The 20,144-nt window shown below is 39.4% G+C and overlaps 1 protein-coding gene across 1 annotated transcript in view; it reads left to right on the plus strand.

The window, feature by feature from the left end:
• The window catches only part of tenm1 (teneurin transmembrane protein 1), a 514,380-nt gene that overhangs the window by 270,932 nt on the left and 223,304 nt on the right, over positions 1-20,144 (plus strand). Inside the window, 1 exon segment of the mRNA XM_055159441.1 lies at positions 432-611. Coding sequence (XP_055015416.1) covers positions 432-611 — 180 coding nt within the window.

The raw sequence follows: 20,144 nt of genomic DNA on the forward strand, positions 1-20,144 counted from the left end.
TAAAGCATGGTTTAAATCACTTAAAATCAGCCTGAATACATTTGATTTCTTTTTTTTTTTTTTTTTTTGGGGGATTTTGACCTAAATACAATCACCGTGCGACATGAATACATGTATAGGGCTACACAAATCTGAACGGGCATCTGGCATTCAACCACTACAGACTAAGATGATGTAAGAAATAAGATGATGTACTAAGGTGAACAAAGGTCCAATAGTAAATACTGCAGTAAAGCAGATTTAGCTGTGCAGTGTGTAGTGTGAGGTGTGACCATACTCTCTGATGTGTGCATTAAAGAAGATTCATCCATGCCTTCTGTTTCTGTCTGGAATCATGATCTTCTCCTCTTTTCTCTCCCTCTTCCACACTCTCTCTCTTCCCTCCCCTCCCGCCTTCTCTCCTCCTCTCACCTCCGGTCCGGTGAATGCAGCGGTGCACCTGTTGGGTCTGACCTGGCACCTGCGTCACGGGGAGAACCATCTGTACGAGAACGGTCTGAGCTCAGCCGACCATCAGCAGGACGAGCGCAACGGCAAAGCCCACCCCACCAGCTCCACCCACCTGCTGGACGCGCTGCACCCCGAGGGCACTCACGCGCAGGGGGAGAGAGGTGAGGGCACGTACACACATATACACACACGCTCACACACACATACACGCACACACAGGGGGACAAGCTCAAACATGGGGAGAGAGATGAAAGCACATACACAAACGGGGAGAGAGGCGAGGGCGCACACACACACACACACACACACACACACATACACACACATACACACACACACACACACACACACATACACACACATACACACACACACATACACACACACACATACACACACAGGGGAAGAAAGGTGAGACCATGCACATCACATACTGTTTAAAAATTCATAAATATTCATACATTCGCGGTTTCCACGGTCATGGAAATCCTGGAAAACTCATGAAAATTGAAAATGTCATTTTCCAGGACAAGAAAAGTCATGGAATTTTGTAAATTCAATTAAAGTTTCGGAAAAGTCATGGTATCTCATTAGGCTATTATGATTATTTCTAAACGTCTGCGCCTTTTGTTTAAAAGAGATGACAATAAATGCACTGAGAGTATTTTGAATGTTAAAAAAACTATAATACCAGACCATAAGGTGAGTGGAAAGGGTTACATTTCATATTTAACCCTAAAAGTCTGATCAGTTCTACACATGTAGGTGCCGTAAAGTCATGGAAAATTCATGGAAAGGTTTTGAAATTTTATCAGTGAAAAAGAGTGGGAACCCTGTTTATTAGATAATTAGGTCAAGCTTTATGTTTTATTTCAAGTTGTTATTTTCAAGAAAAAGAAAATACAGCTATTGTTTTTTATTCCAGGGATAGTGGGATTTTTACTTTCTCTAAATGGCTTGACCTATCAGGATACCAAATAACCTCTGTCCATTTGTACTGGATGTAGAAGCAAAACCAAATTTTAAGGGTTTTTACATCAGAGAACCACATTGTAGAGGCTCTATTCAAGCTTATGTCACAAGCCCTGAAGACTTTTGGACAGATGCCATTACACCTTCCGATGTGCAGTGTTCATGGTAGTAACTTTGACAAAATCTTGGAAAAATGAGAAAATGTCCCAGTTTTTTTTTTTTTTTTTTTTTTCATTTACATGTCATTGTAGCATTTCATTATTTTCAGCTAATCAACAATTACAACCATACCTCAGTTTTCATCATTTCCACTCACACACAACTTTGAGCGCACTGGGTACATGCGATTAGAAGAGATGAGGCGCCAAATTCAAGACAATTCCAAACAACACATATGCAAGTCTTCATTTTACCGCTGATCACATTTACTTCTGTGGGTTTTATCAGTAGATGAGCCCAGTGTCGGGAACTACACCAGAAGTTGTAATCTCATCTTTACAAATGTCTTCCTATTATAGAATAGATTTGACCTTTTTTCTATTTCTATTGTCCATAAAAAAAACATGAAACTTCAAATCTCCAGAATCATCCCTCTATAGCACGGCATTTCTTCTCACAACCCTTGTTTCTCTGCTTTGTTGTGCCCTAATCAGCCCTGAAAACATTACCGCTTCAGCCTCATGCATAAGACAATGGCCGCTCGTCTCGTTCCAGGCGCTCCTGTCGCTCCTGTCACAGAGAGACGCTCACACAGTTCAGAGAGCAGCCTCCAAACTGATTACTCATTTATTGGAAAGCTTTGGTAATTGGTTAATCATGTTCCCTCTTTAGCTCCTACGTGACCAGAATAGCCCCTGTTCTGTTCTCGCCGCCTCACGCTGGTCGAAGGAATTACTAACACCAATTTAACCCTATGAAACGGGACATTAATTGTAAGTGTTCGGGTCCGGGAAGTCAGGCAGGACATAGCCACCTTCACGCTCTGGACTGATGGGAAATTACATTAGATCAACCCACTGCACACACACAAGCTCTTAAACCCAAAATATGCAAGAGTGTGCATTTTAGGTCTAACCTGGGACCTCCCTAAAGCTACTGTTCGTGATGAATCCTCATATTTCCAGGATTAGCACTCAGTAAACCCTTCATACAGCGGACAGGGGTCAAAATGTACTTCAGAGAGAGGAAGAGGAACAATGCAAAGTCTCAACCTGGATTTAGGTAAAGTGGTGTTGGACTTTTCTCTCAATTCTGTATAACCATTGTCATACTAAATAAGCACAATTCCATAGCAACAAATGAAATACTGTATTACTACTTTACCAAATCACTGCTAAATGATCACAGTAATAACATTAATATCTGAGTTTTGAAGGTTGCAATATGTGTTTATGGTGGGGGGGTGCCTGCTTGTTGCCATAAAGATGTTATTGTAGATCTGTGAAGGGGCAAGCCTGCTTATATCATTTGTTTTTTCAACGTAATCTTTAGCACCAAAACACCTGACTGAATAAACGTAAGATAGACACATGTCACACAATGCCATATTCAGGCAAAACAATAACATCTCCATGGAGACCAGCAGGTGGTATTAGCGCCTCTGCTCAATTTCATTTCTCTCCAGCAACTAGGTCAGGAATCAGAATACACAAGACGGATTGCAAGAACCCCAGAAGTGCGAGTCCGGGCACCAGCCAATCAGCGAAGAGCCATACATTCTGTGTTGGCAACAATTCCCGAGATCGAGGATTTAAAGCCGGAACAAAGAGAATGTTTGGTGAATTTTATCAAGGGGAAAGACGTTATTGTCCTTCTTCCTACGGGATTTGGGACAAGCTTAATATACCAGCATTACATACATCACGACCAAATAGCAGCAATTGGTTAAAAAAAAAAAATACCCGCCTACCGTCGAGCGAACGAATCCCAATGCTGCGAGGTCAGACGGTTTCCACGAAGTGAAACCGGCGGATGAATCAGGCTAAGGTGGTATACCCCCACCAGGAAAAATTACAGAATGCACCTTTAATTAAACTGATAGTGTGTTGTTATGGATTTTATTGCATTACTCAAACTGATTTGATTAAAAAAATAAAATAAAACATTATTCTATCTGCCAAAGTAATGCGTTTATTATATTTTCTCAATAATTCTGTAGAGCTATAATGAGAAATAAATAGATTAAAGGGCCCATATTACCATACTATTTACACTAATTTCTGATCTATATTATAATTTTGTTTCTAATAATAAAGGATTACGCAAACATGTGAATGAAGCAAAACACATACACATACATTTGGACATGTCTTAAAGAATTTATTTTGCGTAATATAGGACAATTAATACAATATAAACAGGCTTTAAACTAAATTGTCCTTTACTTGTAACCTTATTAATATTTCACTGAAGACTAGCATCGAAATAACGCTGCAACACCTCAACTATTCACCCTGCATTTGGGAAACACAGAACTCAAATCCTGAATGAAATCTGGGAAATCAAAATGGACAAGCGTTAAAGTGCAGATACACGAGACTTGTATGAATAGCCTTGGCTGTGGGTCTGGCGGTTTTTTGGTTTGTGGTGTGCTCCCCAGTGTACAGGCGGAATGATGGCCGACCGGGAGATATTAGAGATTAGGCCTTAATCCAGTGTGTCAGATTATCACGCTATTCCCGCCGTAGCCATCACCCCTCACACCCAGAGACCAGCCAATCCCAGAGATTACTGAGAGAAGAATGGAGTGGGGGGCTCCGGGCTACACGCACGATCACATTATGACACGTGAACGGGGGGAGATGGGCAGAGGGTCCCACCGGGAGACGAGGGGAGTGATTGATGGATGTTTGCCGAGACTTATATCTGACAGAGGCATTAAAGTGGTAGTATCAACTGAATAATGGCACCAATAAAGACAACATTTCCAGAAGCAAAGCGTTTGTGGGTTTTCATAATGTGCTTGGTTAGAAATGGGATTTTTAGGGCGGAAGAAATGCACTATTCATCAAGCAACGTGCACTGAAGAAAGTAACATTGGTTAAAATAAAACAAAAAAGTAGTTCTGACTCGGTTAGATCAATTTTCTAAAATGGCACAGATTCAACTGTAAACAAGCTTGAAAAGAACTTGTAATAAATCTCGAAAATGTGTTAAATATAAATATAAAACTAGAGAAGTACTCAAAGCACCTTAATATTTTGGCTACTTTGTGTCCTGTTTCTTTCACAGTGTCAATATGCCGTCTGTAATGATTTTCTATTGTCCATGTGGTTAGTTAAAAACCACATTGGATAAACATGTAAAAAACTCAAAATGCCCAATGAGACTTTAAAAACCGAATCCATGTATAATTCATTCATTATTTGTTTTCAAAACCAAAATAAAAAAAACTGATAACGATTTTTTTTTTCAGTTTTTGATTTTGTGTTTAAATGAATAATGGGAAAAAAACTTGTAATGGCCGTTTCCCGTTTCTGTGACTTAAACTGCGATGCGGGACTTTTGCACTGCATACGGACTAAACCAGGACTAAACCGGTCCCGGTCTGGTCCTGGTCTCAGTCCCAGTCTGGTCCCGGTCTCAGTCCCGGTCTGGTCCCGGTCTCAGTCCCGGTCTGGTCCCGGTCTCAGTGCCGGTCTGGTCCCGCTCTGGTCCCAGTCTGGCCCCAGTCTGGTCTCAGTCTCAGTCCCGGTCTGGTCCGGGTCTCAGTCATGGTCACCCGACAGTCTACGCTGGGCGCACCTCCGGGCCCATCTCGACACTCAGTACTGGTTTAATCCTAGTTTAGTCCTGGATCAGTCCATATGCAGCACAAAAGTCCACCATCGTAGTCACGGAAACGGGAATTGTTATCAATTTTTTCCATTCATTATTCATTGACACACAAAATCGAAAACTGAAAAAAACAAATCATTATCTCTTTTTTCATTTTGGTTTTGGAGACAAATAATGAAGAAAAAAGTTGTTTCTTTAATTTTCTTATTTTTGGTTTTATTTTGAAAAACGAATGAACAAATGATACATGGATTCTGTATTTAAAGCCTCATTGTGCACTTTGAGCTTTTGGCACATGTTTATCCAATGTGGTTTTTAACTACAAATGGTAAACAAACAAACATAACCTAACCTAAATAAGCCCAAACCAGGACCAAACCACATTAAACTCCCTCTAAAATCGTGTTTCCTTTCTTGGCGTGTTACACATACCCCTATGCAGCCATAAATCTACCAATATAGATTAAATATAGATCAACCTTATCATAAAACAAAATGGCAGCTCGCAGAAGCCAAATACATGATGGATGTTTGTCAAACTGAGATAACCTCTGCACACATAAAAGCAGCTCTGGCTGAATAATTGCACCAATAAAAATAACATTTCCAGGAACAACCTATTATATTTTTGACGACCACTGTAGATTAGACTGGGAACACACCCGCTTTATTAAATGCTTTTATTTTGATGCGATGCAATAAAGCTAACAGTGGGAGACAGAGGAAGAGACAGATTGGACGATGGTTATCTGCTTTGATTTGAAATAATGGTTCAACAGGGAGACTTGAGGTGAACGTGGCAGCCTGATTGGAGCTCGTAATAATCTTGTCTTCATGTATTTTCAGTGATGTGCTGCTTTGTATCTATGCCGTAAACATCTTTCTATTGGATTTGTCGGCATTATGCTAAATCCCAAGTAAATGCGTTGGGAAAACAGACAATTCTCCAACTCATTTTACATTGCACCTTTGAGGCAACCAGAACCAGCCAGGCGCTATTGTCAAACATAACATAAAAGAATTAGTAAGTTTAATTCACTTTACTTACCCCTTGTGATTAGTGTTGGTATCCAGACCCTATTAAGGAACACAGAAGTTCTAAATGATGAGTTAAAGCAACACTGTGCAACTTTCACAGTTCCCACGGTCATAGCAAGCCTAGAACAGTCATATCATTTTCCAGGCCTGGAAATGTCATGGAATTTTAGGATCTCTTTCACGCAACTACAGCGTTCTTTTAAGTTATCATTAGACTATTTGATTATTTCTGAACATATGTGCCTTTTGTTTAAAAGAGACAACAATAAATGCACTGATAGTATTTGAATGATAAAAAAACTATAATACCAAACCATAAGGTGAGTGAAAAGGGTAAATATTTCATATTTAGCCCTAAAAGTATGCTCGATGCTACACATGTAAGTGCCATAAAGTCATGGAAAATTCACTTTAGGTCACGAAAAAGTCATGGAAAAGTTATGAAATTTTGTCAGTGAAAAAGAGTGGGAACCCTGAACTTTTACCTGTATGATTCCATGGAAACAAACGTTGAAATATTCCTCATGATGAAAGTACATGTGTGTTGCATCATATTGCAGAATATTATCGTCTATGTTTCTATGGAAACAATCAGGATGTGGCCCTCCTCTAGGCCAAATAATCAGGCTTGTGGAGATGTTCACAGTAGTGTTCTATGTTTTTGCGATAAGAACAACCAATGTACAAGAATACAGAAACTTTAAGCAATATCTAGGATCCAAGTAATGCCCCAGCTATAGAAGTAAAATCAATCAGTCAAACTGTATTTATAGAGCCCTTTACAACACTCAAAATGACCAAACTGCTTTACAATAAAACCAACACAATATAAAAATATGCAAAAACATAACAGGGAAAAAATGCCATTCTGACTGTGGTTTGCCTCTTCACAGATCTGAGCTGTAACTTGGTCTGGTTTGGTCTCTGTGAAGATAGAAGTGTTTAATTTGATACTGTGAAACATTCCATTCAAAGCAATAACATCTCCATGGAGAAAAGCAAATGACAGACCCTTCACCTGTACAGTTACACAGTGCACCTTTGAACAATTAAATAAAACAAACTGTGTAAAGTGTCAGTACATTACTGAGTGTTAAAAGCCAGTCTGAATAGATGAGTTTTGAAGCTGGATTTAAACAGGCCAAAGTTTGTGATGATGTGCATATCAAGGGCAGTTTATTCCAGAGTCTGGGGTTAGTGACAGAGAAAGCCCGATCACCCCAGTGTTTTAGTCTGGCTCTGGGGACTTTTAGTAGAAGCTGTTTGTTTGACCTTAAGGCCCTGTTTGAGTTGTGAGCAGACAGGAGTTCAGTCAAGAGGTGTAAAAACAAACAAACAAACAAAAAAACATCAAAATAATTGTTTCAACAGAAAAACAATGGAATGTAAGCATACCCAGAAACGTCCTGATTTGGACAGCCTTGCAAACCACCAACTAGCTTGCTAAAAAACAAAGCGACTAATGCTAACTTTCTGATAGCTGCAGAATCAGATTTGGTAGCTCAGAGCCAAATATGAAACACTAATTGACATCCAGTGGCTCGTCAGAAATGGTTTTATGCCATCTTCCCTGCAGATCACCAAGCACTGCTCCTGGTACTTTCCACATAAAAGACACTCTAATTAGTGCTACAGTAATTGCCACTCGCCCAATGGTAATCAACCTAAGGCTAGCCCAAGTGATCCTCTCTGTTTCATAATATGACGGGAATGCCAGCGCACACTTAGCCACAGCCACCCATGGACCAGATCAAAGGAGGAAATGTCAACGGATTCCCTGTTTTAATGAAGTTATGAGAGTTTGCTAATCAGCTTTTTCTCTGTGTGGAGTAGAAAAGATACAGGGAAAGAGCCAGTGTAGTGCTCTTTAATAAGGGACTTATACCACAATTAAGTCTGAATTAAGTTTGAGGACTGTCAAAAGATATATAAAATATTACAGGATATCAAGCTACATGCTTGGAGCAATTTACTGTTTTAAAGGTGCACTGTGTAACTTTTCTGGATCTGTCACTTTGCCTGGAATGTCCTGATATGGCTTTAAATGTATATATCTTGCATTTTCTCAATAATATGGATTTTATTGATTTAAAAACGTACATTTTTACTGTGAGAGTGCTCAGCTCTTCACAGATCTTGACCCTGTGACATCACCTGTCATGTTGGTAGAAAGAAATAAGTGTAATGCCATACTGTGGAACATTCCAGGCAGTATCTCCATGGAGAGAGGGAGCAGGAGACGAACCTTCTACAAGAAAAGTTACACAGTGCACCTTTAAAGTTGATGTACTCAACTTTTTTTTTTCTTTAAGGCTAAATACTCTTTTTCTTCCACAAAGTATAAACACTATTTTGTGATAATATCAGACTACTGCCTGCTGCATGCATCTAATTCTAAAACATTTTTATCAAATGCAAACCTAAAACAGAGTTTGCATTTTGACATGAGTTAGTTTGCTGTACGAGAGTAGTCCACCCTGCTCCTGCTTTGCTTTGCCATTTGAACTCACTAACAAAATCATACTGTACATGTGAATACTAATGATTTGTAAGGGGTCAAAACAAGTAAGTGGAGTTAAACTTTAAGCAGCTTAATAATTTCCCTTTTCACATTTTGTAAATCAGGAACTCCCATTCTAAAGGTTGTGGTAAAATTTAGAAATATGTGGAAATACCACTACATTAATTTTCTGACAATTTATCCCCTGAAGTTCTACTACAGTTTAAGTCCAGTGGGGTTTTTACTGTTACCGAACAAGTTTTTCCACATACTCTTTTTCACATTCGTACTTCTTTGAAAGTAAAGTTTGTCAAACCCCAGATTTATATTCAGTATTCTGTAGCTCACATTGTGTACTCTTTTTACCATATCAATAGGACTTTGCAAGTTTCATGTTCCAATATTTTAACATCTGCTCTTGTTTTCCTTATGCTTGAATCCCTTCTGGACAATACATCCAGTCATGTACATATAGAGCAGTAATTTTTACATTGAAATCAGCATTTAAGCAGGCTTGGCACTGGCACAAAGACTACAATACCTTTTTAGCTATTTGTTAGTTGATAACAGGTCATTTTTACTATCAAAAGAACCATTGTGTCAAGGTAAACTATAGGAAACAGAGCAACAAATGGGGTCAGAATTGTCATTATAGAAACAGGAAGCAGAGCTGGAGGTACATGATGTAACAATGCCGAGGTTCCCTTTGGTAGAAGAGACAAGATTATAAATTATAAGATTTTTCGTTTAGCTATCCGCGGACAAGATAAAGGGGGAAAATGTCACCGGATTCCCCATTTTAATGAGCTGCTTTGGTGAATAATCCCCCTTCTGTACGAGGGAGAGTGGATTTATTATGGATAGAAATGATACAAAGTGACACACAGAGTAGCGCTGTATTGCTTGTTATTATGAAGAAGATGAAATGCAAACTTGGGACCAGCTGAGCCCCCACTGCTTTCATTGGATAACCCCATTCTACAATGCCAGACTTGGAGCTGAATTGTTCCCCCTCCATCTTGATAGTGGTGGAGCTTGGAAATGGTCCGGAGATGGATGGGACGTGACATAGACTGAGAGGGGGACTGTTAAAGACCCCATCAATATTCGGGACGGAGGGTCTGAGAGAGGAACAGGAGCTGGGGCGTATAATGTGTAAGTGTCTATGTAAAGGTGTGCCTATGGTAATGTTATGTATGTGGTGGGGAAGCAGTGATACAGAACCAGAGCGGTGTGGACTAATACCTGGGACCAGCTGATGTGTTTGAGAAGAAGTGAAGCATTGAGAACAGAGAAGGCACCAGACTGGAGATGAGCTTGCCTTAAGCTCCTCTTGGGGTAAATATTGGAGTGGAGAGTGGACATATTTTTAAAGCCTTTATGATATCTTTGTCTTTAAATAAAGTGAGAACTCAAATTCCAGGGTTGTATTATAATAAAATATAAGCATGCCATAAGTAAGTAGTAGCAGTAAGAACAGACACCTTTGTAGTTCTGTGTTCAAATATGTTTTTTGTTTTTTTTTCCAAAATATAGCCAAAAATTAAAGCATGTATATTAAAAAAAAAATAAATAAATAATAATAATAATAATAATAATAATAATAATAATAATAATAATAATAATAATAATATAATAATAATAATAATAATAATAATAATAATAAGCATTCTTAGCATAAGCCACATATCGGCCTATTATTTGACCTAGAGGAGGCCCTCCCTGTGCCTGTTTCCATGGAAAAGTTGTTTCTTTGACCCCTACACAGTAGGCAATAAAACATATCTATCTCCATGGAGAATGTCCCTAAGTATGGTTTTAACTTTCTATTTCCATTTAATCATGCAGTTGACTTTCCACCCCAAGAAAGTTACACACTAGCCTCATTCATTAGCCAGTTTCACTTCGTGGAAACCGTCTGACCTCGCAGCATTAGGATTCGTTCGCTTGACGGTAGATGGGTACTTTTTTATTTAACCAATTGCTGCTATTTGGTCGTGACATATGTAATGCGCCTGGTATATTAAGTTTTTCTCAAGTCCTGTAGGAAGAAGGGCAATAATGTCTTTAACCTTGATAAAATTCACCAAACATTCTCTTTCTTCCGGCTTTAAATCCTCAATCTCAGGAATCGTTGGCAACACAGAATGTATGACTCTTCACTGATTGGCTGCTGCCCGGACTCGCACTTCCTGGGTTCTTGTGAAGCGTCTAGTGTATTCCAATTCCTGACCTAGTTGCTGGAGACAAATGAAATTGAGCGGAGGCACTAGGTGACATCAGCCTGGCTAGTTACACACTACTTTAATTTGACAAAATATTTAAATAGATAAAGATGGCATCATCCATTTAAGCAGGGTCAGCATTTCTTTTTTGAGTTATTTACTTGTTAATTTATTAATACATATTTTAGTCAATTTGTCCTTTTGTCAATACATGCATAATTGCTTTTAAAAATTACAGTATGTACTATTTAAAATGCAGAGTAAGTCTTAGATAGCAGTTTGAGCTTCCTCTAAATCAAATACAAAAAAAAATCAAACCCTTTGTCATTTTGCCGTGAGATCTTTAAATATAAGAGCCTTCACCGAGGGCATTTCCACCAGACATTCCCTTTATATTGGCAGAACAGCTCACTTCTAATGTCTAATTAGACTAACGAAACTCCCAAGGTTGAGTTCTACTTAAACCTAATGCATTATATTCCCTGGCCTGTGTAATACGGCTGCTAAGTAGAAGCCTTTTATCAGTGTAAAGTATTGTTAAATGTAGCGTTAAGTCCTATATGGGGCTTGCCTGTCTGTGTAGCATCCCCGTAGCAGTAGCTTCATTGATTTTCTCACGCTGGGAAAGGGCCTCTCTGTGCTCTACATGGACTACATGAAGCTACATGCAGCGAAGGATCGTTTAGTGAACCCAGCTCCAGCTTCTCAGCTACAGAAACGAGAGAGAAAGAAAAGAAAAAAAAAAAGTCTCGTCTTCATCTGCCATTTCAAATCATGCTGACAAATAGATCTTTAGGCTTTCATTTATTTTTATTTTAATTAGTGGTTGTACTTGATGATGATATACTCAGCTAATGTATAATTATATAGACACACAGAAAGAAAAGATAAGATGTTCATTTAGCTAATATATATTTATGATTTCTCTGCCTTTTAATATGGTAGCTGTATCATCTTCATATTCTTAAAGAGCCCGTATTATGCTATTTTCTGGTCTATGTTATAATGTTTTCTCATCACAAACATAGGTGGAGTTGTGTTTTGTTTCATTCACACATGTTTAACACACAAAACCCTACATATTTTTTAAACTCCATACACTTTCATTAGAATAAGTTGGATGATTTCAGCCCTGGAATTGCCCATCTCTACTGAAAAAAGGCCAAAGGGAGATGTTAACTTGAAAACTACTACTTGATGAGCTTTGGAGATGTAGGCAGACTAATACTAAAGGGTTACTTCAACATATGTGTAGGCCTGTCAGAGGTGGGACCAAGTCATTGTTTTGCAAGTCTTAAGTCTTTGACCTCAAGTCCAAGTCAAATACAGGCAAGTCCAAGTCGAGTCTCAAGTCACTGGCCCATAAGTCCAAGTCTAAGTTGACTGCTTTGAGCTTCAAGTCATTTCAAGTCTTTAAACTAAAGTACTTAGATTTTTGCAATTTATAAGACTTTAAAGATGAATTTTAAGATAATAGAAGGAATTCAGATTTAAAAGCAGTTCTCAAGTCTTCTCAATTCACAGGCCTCAAGTCTGAGTCAAGTTCCAAGTCAATGACCTTCAAGTCCAAGTCGAGTCCCAAGTCTTAGTCCATTTTATCAAGTCAAGTCTCAAATCCTAAAAATAGTGACTCAAGCCGGTAATGATAATCAATAAACCAATTAGTCGTACGATAACTTTTAACAAGCCCGATAACTTTTCTGGCCTCAATAATTTATATTTGCATGCGTGTTTGTTTCCCTCATCTCTCTCACTCTCTACGAAAGAGACTGAATGTCAAAATGCTTCTATCGCTCTTTAATAGATCCATGCTCTGCGCTGACTCCTCATTTCCTTAACGTAATGATGCATGAACGAACGTGTCAGTGTAGACTTTGTGTATCAGCACAGCGGATGCGCGCGCAGCCTGAGTGCAGAACGCGCCGCCGTCTGTTCGGTTAACATGAAGCCACAACACAACCTAGTGCCGCTGTTAGAGCACCAAAACAGTTCATCGCTGTGTGACAAAACAAGTCACGATGCCAAAACAACACTAGTTAGCGGGACATGTCTCACATCCGGCGGCAAATACAGGTGAGCACGCAAAACAAGTGAAGAAATGGCTCATACACCCATACCCGACCGACACAACTAGCCTAGCCCCCTGAAGAGCCCAAATTCCGCAGAAATCCCACAAAACACCGACACGATACCAGACAGGACAGCGGCTCCCTCACAGCTATTTATTTTCCTGTGTCGCGTGTTAATACGAACACTTCAAGACCAGAATGCCGAGGCTCACAGCAGTAGCCACAGAGAGAGAAGCCACAATATTCCAATGTTAAGTCAATGACTAAAATAACTTTTAAGGGCAATTTTGTTACAGAGACTTAATAATCCATTTTATTTATTGTTTTGGTTGTGTTTGGTTCAACAATGGTTTATTCAAGTGCTTTTTTTTTGTTTTTTTTTTAAACCTTGCTGTAAGACTACATTAGGCTATTCTTATGCTAACAAGTCTAACTTATTTAGGCCTGTTTTTGGTTGACTTGCATTTCCTTTGTTAAATGTTCTTTAGAAAGTTTATTGATCTTTGAAAGGGTGGATTTGCATTTTTATTCCATTGTCATATGAAAATGGTCTCAAAATGTCAATATTATCGTTTATCGCAATAATTTCCCGGTCAATTAATCATCCAGCAAAATCTATTATCGTTACAGGCCTGCATGTGTGAATGAAGCAAAATGGGTAACGACATTATGACATGGTTTAACATCCAAGAGCCCATTTTGTTTAATATGGGACCTTTAAACACACACATTCTCCTCGCATGCATTTGGAAAGTGGAAATAATGAATGTGTTTACTTAAAGAAATGCTAACCATTCTGCCTTTGTTTGTTAGTTCAATTGACTGTTGCAATATTGGGCCATTTAAATCGTGCACATATTATTGTTGTGCTCCTTAGAATGATACTTTACCCACATTGGCATTAGAAAACCTGTCAAACCTTCATTCAACTGATTCACTTTGTTAACCCCTAAAAGAGGTAGCAGCCAAAGTGATTGCCACATTCTTTTAACCTTCAAATAGCTATTGTGTGTTTAAACTGTCCATCAATAGTGATTTCCTAATAATCCCTGTTCAAATATTGATGAAAATATTTCCTTTTGTTGGATAATTAAAGGAGCCAGTGTTTAATCAGTTGTGTGCTCCGTCAGGATTGTGGCCAAAACATTTGGACAAATGAAGTGACGAATCCACAGTGGGCTCCTCACAGTGGGCTCCTCACAGTGGTGCGCCTCACAGTCAGAAGGCCAGGGATGATTTGTTAAGCATTTGTTGTGATTATGGAAATTACAGAACAGTTTTGGACTTGGTTTATAGAAAAGAGCCCTGTGTCGGTGAAAAGGTGAAATGGAGTCATACACTGTGCTATTTTTATGTTTGTGTTTGTTTTGTTTCTGACATAGAAGAAGTGAACGAAGTGAGTCTGACGTCACCAGTTCAGCTCCAGTTTAGTGAAGCTCACAATGCTGGCAGTTATAGGAGCGAATTTAAAGCTGAGTTCCATATTAGGAATTTATTTGTGGACAAAATAGCAAAATAAAAACACCAGGATCATATAGAGCATTTAATATTAACATTTTAAGACCAAAATGAAGAGGCTCTCTGCAGCAGTTACAGAGAGAGGGGAAAGAGGAGAAATGGAAACAGTCGATGGAGCCTGAAGCGCTCCCTTGTTCACTCTCTATTTGAAACGCGGCGCCTTGCAGGTTAACTGTGTCCATTTATATGTACAGTGTATGTATTTTGTTTTGTCAGGACTTATTGGAATATGGCCCATGTCACATATGAGGACCATGTCTAATCACAAACTAAAATTGGCGAAAAAATTGAAAAAAAAGTGGATCCTTGATAGTTAGAAAATACTTCATAAGTATATATTTTAATATATTTTATAGTCATGTATTTACATATTCCTATTCTTGAACTGTGCAGTGCAAAATTACAGTTACCCGTTATTGCAGGGTTCCCACTCTTTTTAACTGACAAAATTTCAAAACCTTTCCATGACTTCTTCTTTCCATGACCTAAAGTGAATTTTCCATGACTTTATAGCACCTACATGTGTAGACTTGATCATACTTTTAGAGTTAAATATGAAATGTTACCTTTTTCCACTCACTTTATAGTCTGGGATTATATATATTTTTTTTTAACATTCAAAATATTGTCAGTGCATTTAATGTCTTCTCTTTTAAGCAGAAGGTGCAGACGTTCAGAAATAATCATGGTAGCCTAATGAGAACTTAAGAGAACGCTGTAGCCGCGAGAAAGATATACTAAAATTCCATGACTTTTCCAAAACTTTAATTGAATTTACAAAATTCCATGACTTTTCCAGGTCTGGAAAATGACATTTTCAATTTCTATGGTTTTTCCAGGATTTCCATGACTGTGGAAACCCTGTTTTTGGTTCTCTTTTCTTATCTCTAATATGACCCTGTTTTATTGTTTTCCATGAATCCTACAAATTTTACTGCTCGTTGATGTTGTTAGCAACTAACTAATAGCTAAATAATTCCTTAATCACATACCAATTGCCACCTAGTTAAACTAAAGTGTCACCATCCCTTACAGGCATCGTTTCCCCTTTGGAAAAAACAAACAAAAAACCCATTGCTCTCCTTTGTGTGGTGTGTTCCTCCTCTGTTGCCCTGTAGATTAGCCTTGTCTTCTGAAGTGTGCCATAACATTCCATAAGTGGCTCTTCCTGTATGTCACTTTAAACAGCAGATCACACGCGCTCACTGTTAGACCACTCAATGTGTCATGGCGGCCGACGGTTTGTGAATGTTTCGGGGAGCCGTTACTGTCACACACGTATCGCCGCGGGGCGTGGAGCTGAGGACTGTGGGTAATGGAGGCCCCGAGGCAAAGGGCATTATCTAGTCCTGACTGGTCTGACTGACACTCATTATGTGGCGCATTGGAGAGACGCTGAAAGCTTATTACGCCACCTGCTTGAAACGGACCTTAATTGAATCCGAGTAATTATAGCGACCTCGCCCATTGTGATATTTTTACTCTTCCCCCGGCAAATTCCATCTCTTTCGCTATTAAAACCGTCTTTGAAATCCACTATACTCTTTATAACTTGGACTGTGCGCTACTTCGTGGTTCCGGTCCCTGCAGGCATGTCCCGTCACCCGGACCCTGACTACTTCTTAACTCCATTCTCTGCTTCATTAGAAACCAAGGCTAATCACATTAATTGCAAAGACAGTTTAGTTCCCAGAAAATAGATTACAGGTGTAATTGTTTTACCTGAATAACCCGAAGGCAAGTGGAATTAATTAGAGCCCATGTCCCAGGTCCTAAGTTGGCTCATCCTCTTTACTAACCTCGCACTCAAAGGAATCCAATAGATAGCACTGAACTTATAGCAGCGGATTCATATTTAGTTTTTACGAAAGTGACAATTTAAAAGCAATCTTCTCTTCGCAGCATCATATAATTTTACTAAGAAACTAGTGAATTGCATACTCTTGAAGTATATAGTCATTATTAGGTCATTGTCAATAAGATGGTTTAGAATCTTTCATTATATAGACACAAAAAGTACTTTGGGGAAAATAATGCTTTCATGTTGTTGACATTTTCCAATTATAAAGAGCAAGGACAGTTCTTCACAACTTGTCTAGACTAACATCTTCGCAACTCATCTACACTGAATCAGTGCAAACTTCTCACTTAGGATGTCTTATTGTCGTGCAAAATAGGCCACACTTTCTAATTGTCTAATCATGTATGTACGCACTGATGTTAGATATGTTGTGTGGGTTAAATAATGGGCAGTTAATCACCATTTTGTATATTACTTGTACTTCATTTTCTAGCATAATGGAGACAAGCAAGTAGCAGATATTATTTTTCTGTACAGTATAATGTGAGTTAAAAAAGAAGTAAAAGAATGAAGAAGAATAATGTACTTAGACTTAAACTTAGACAAACTTTATTGATCCACAAGGGAAATTATTGGGACACAGTAGCTTGCACATCATAATATATTATAATGACTAAGAGCTAAAATATAAATGGAGATTATTAAAAAGTAGCAAAAATAACAAGATGCTGGTGTTAGATAAGACCTAATTATATATGTACAAGTAAAAATAGTGCAAATATATTTTGACAGAACATAGGGTTATCTGTTACATAAGGGAAAGTTGTTGTACAGTTGTATAGTGTATGGTGTGAATGTAGTCCTGTATCTCTCACTATTTGACATGACATACAAAGGTAAAAATTGTGTCATGCGGTTTTTTGTGGTGTTTTTGGGTTTTCTACCATCCTAAAGTTAACTTTGCTAAAACAGTTAGTATCACATCTTCTTGGAGCTGTGCGTGGCATTAGTGGGAGGTGAACTGAGTGGACAGCATGTTTCATACAGACTCCAACACACAACTTGTTTTCAATGCCAGGATTCAATGGAAGTTATTCATCATTAAACGCCCACTAAAATGTCCCTGCACAAGTGTATGTGTATGAGTAGTGTATGTGTGTCTAAGCATTTGGCCCTCTGCTAAGGATGCTTATTACTGGCAGTTAGTGTTATGATACTGTTAAAGATGTATTGCTAATAGAGTTTGTTGGGAAGCCGTTATCCCTAATTAAATGTGTTCTATGGGCTTTTTGCTATGCTACTGTGTGGTTATAATTGGCATAAGCTACAACATTATTGTATTACTTTCTTGCAAACAGTTCTGCCCACCAGAACTTGTCACTTCCATCAAGACTCAGTTTGGCTTGAGGTCAGATATGATTAAGTTGTTTTGTATTTTTACTGCCACATAATGCCATTAAAGATGCAGTCTCAAATACTCTACGAACTTTCACACATATGTGATTATGGTCTAGGCCTGTCATAATCACTGCTAGAATATCCACTTATCGTTCAATACATGACAGATGGGACAGTACATAGTTTTTGGGGGTCAATATTTACCGTGAGAGCTTTTCCCTTGCAGTAGTGGGAAAAGTGTGGTTATTTTTCAGTACTATAATACAATTTGAGCTGTTGAAATTGAATTATGAACTTCTATGACTCAATATAAACACAAACTAATTACATAAGTATTGCATTGTGTTAATTATTTATTGTAGTTTGTATTTTGTAACAATATTGTACATTTAGAATGCTTTCAGGGGGATAATTCTGCTTTGTTTTGGTTTCAATATTCTCATTTATCATCTGTATTTACTTCAGAAATACTGTATATCTCACTCACATTTTTTTTATTGTGACAGGTCTAATCTGGTCACCATTGAACAACTGAATCTCCCTGAGTTCAAATGGGCGTGATTGACAGGTGGATTAAACAAATATGGCTGCTTATGGAAAAAAGAAAATCAAATATCACAGGGGACTGAAATATCATGGCGGATTTCTGCAGAATTAATGAGCAAATCATTAAATCATTAATCTGAGGTGAGAGAAATTAGATTTAGTTCAAAATAATGGGCGACCCATGAGCTCCTTTGCTTTTTTCCTTTGAAATAAACAAATCTGATTTCACAGCCATGTTAGAGTCTGGCTTGAGGAGCAACAGAGGGAGTAGTGATCAGACTATAGCTACAATCACCGTCTGAATGCACTAAACTACATGTTAAAGGGCTTAATGGACTCTTTATATATCAACTTTCTAAATGACTGTAACCGTACAATAGTAAGATAAAAACAAGTCCACTGTCTTGCTTATACTTATCCATCTTATCAAGTGTATATTTCCAACTACTTTTCCATTTTTAATATATCACCCCTCAACAGCAAAGCACAGAGGATTTTGTATCTCCCCCATTTGCACAGTGGCTGGCATTTCTTTTGCCTGACAAATCTGAATAAATAAACCTGGCCTGTTTTGATAGACTGCTCTCAGGTTTATGCGGTGGCACATGGGACGGTTGCGAATCCTGATGATTGACAGCGGTAAGCTGAGGAGCTGCGTGGGCCCGGGAGAAGCCCTTGTCACAATGCGATCTCTGCTTTCAATGGGACTCCCCAACCGCCCCCCTCCACAACCAATCCCATCCATAATCAACTCTACGCACAACCGTTCCTTCCACAACTGCACCCTCCCCAACTGCCGCTTCCACAACCACACCCTCCACAGTTACCCTCCTATGAAAATGACCGTCGACCACTGACCCTCAGAAACCACCCATTTCCTCAACCATCCCTATCCACAATCGACCCCTCCTCAGTTGATCCCCCTCCACAATCCCCTAAAAAACTGCCCCCTGTCCCACTCTCCATTATCGCCCCCATATGCAACTGGCCCCCTCCACCACCGCCCCCTATCCACAACTGCCCACTAGGCATCCGGGCCCTCCGTAACCGCCCCCTTACACAGTTGACCCCCCTCCACAATCAAGCCCCTCAACAACTGCCCCTGACAATGCACAACTGCTACACAACTGGCTCCCTTCACAACTGCCCCTATGCATCCACCCCTTTTCACAATTGTCCCCCTCAGCAACCACTCCTTTCTTCAACCATCCCTTTCCACAATCGACCCCTCCACAACTACCCCTTCCATAACCACACTGTCCACAATCGCCCCCCTACGCAACTGGCCCCCTCCAAAATCGGACCCTCCAAAACTGGCCTCTTACATGATTGCCCCCTCCACCACCGCCCCCTATTCACAACTGCCCACTAGGCAACCGGTCCCTCCGTAACCGCCCCTTTCCACAGCTGACCCCCTCCACAATCCCCTAAAAAACTGCCCCCCTCTCACTCTCCACAATTGCCCCCATATGCAACTGGCCCCCTCCAAAACCGGACCCTCCACAACTGGCCTCTTACACAATTGACCCCTCCACAACTGCCCCTTCCATAACCACACTATCCACAATCGCCCCCCCCTATGCAACTGCCCCTTTCCACAACCACCCCTTCTCCAGCTGACCTCCTCCATATCTGGCCCCTCCACAACTGAACTGGCCCCCTACATCACTGCCCCCTCCCCAACCTTCCCTTACTCCAATCGACCCTCTCCACAACTGCCCCCTCCACAACTACCCCCTTCACGACCGCTCAACTCCCCATGCCTGTGCTGGAGAGGGAAAAGCACTGGATTACTATGCTGTTGCTGAGAATGTTTTTTTTTTTTTTGGTTGTTGTTGTTGTTTTTTTTC

Source organism: Boleophthalmus pectinirostris, unplaced genomic scaffold, assembly GCF_026225935.1.
Source record: "Boleophthalmus pectinirostris isolate CB_2022bp ecotype Guang Dong unplaced genomic scaffold, ASM2622593v1 HiC_scaffold_23, whole genome shotgun sequence".
Classification (NCBI taxonomy): Eukaryota; Metazoa; Chordata; class Actinopteri; order Gobiiformes; family Gobiidae; genus Boleophthalmus; species Boleophthalmus pectinirostris.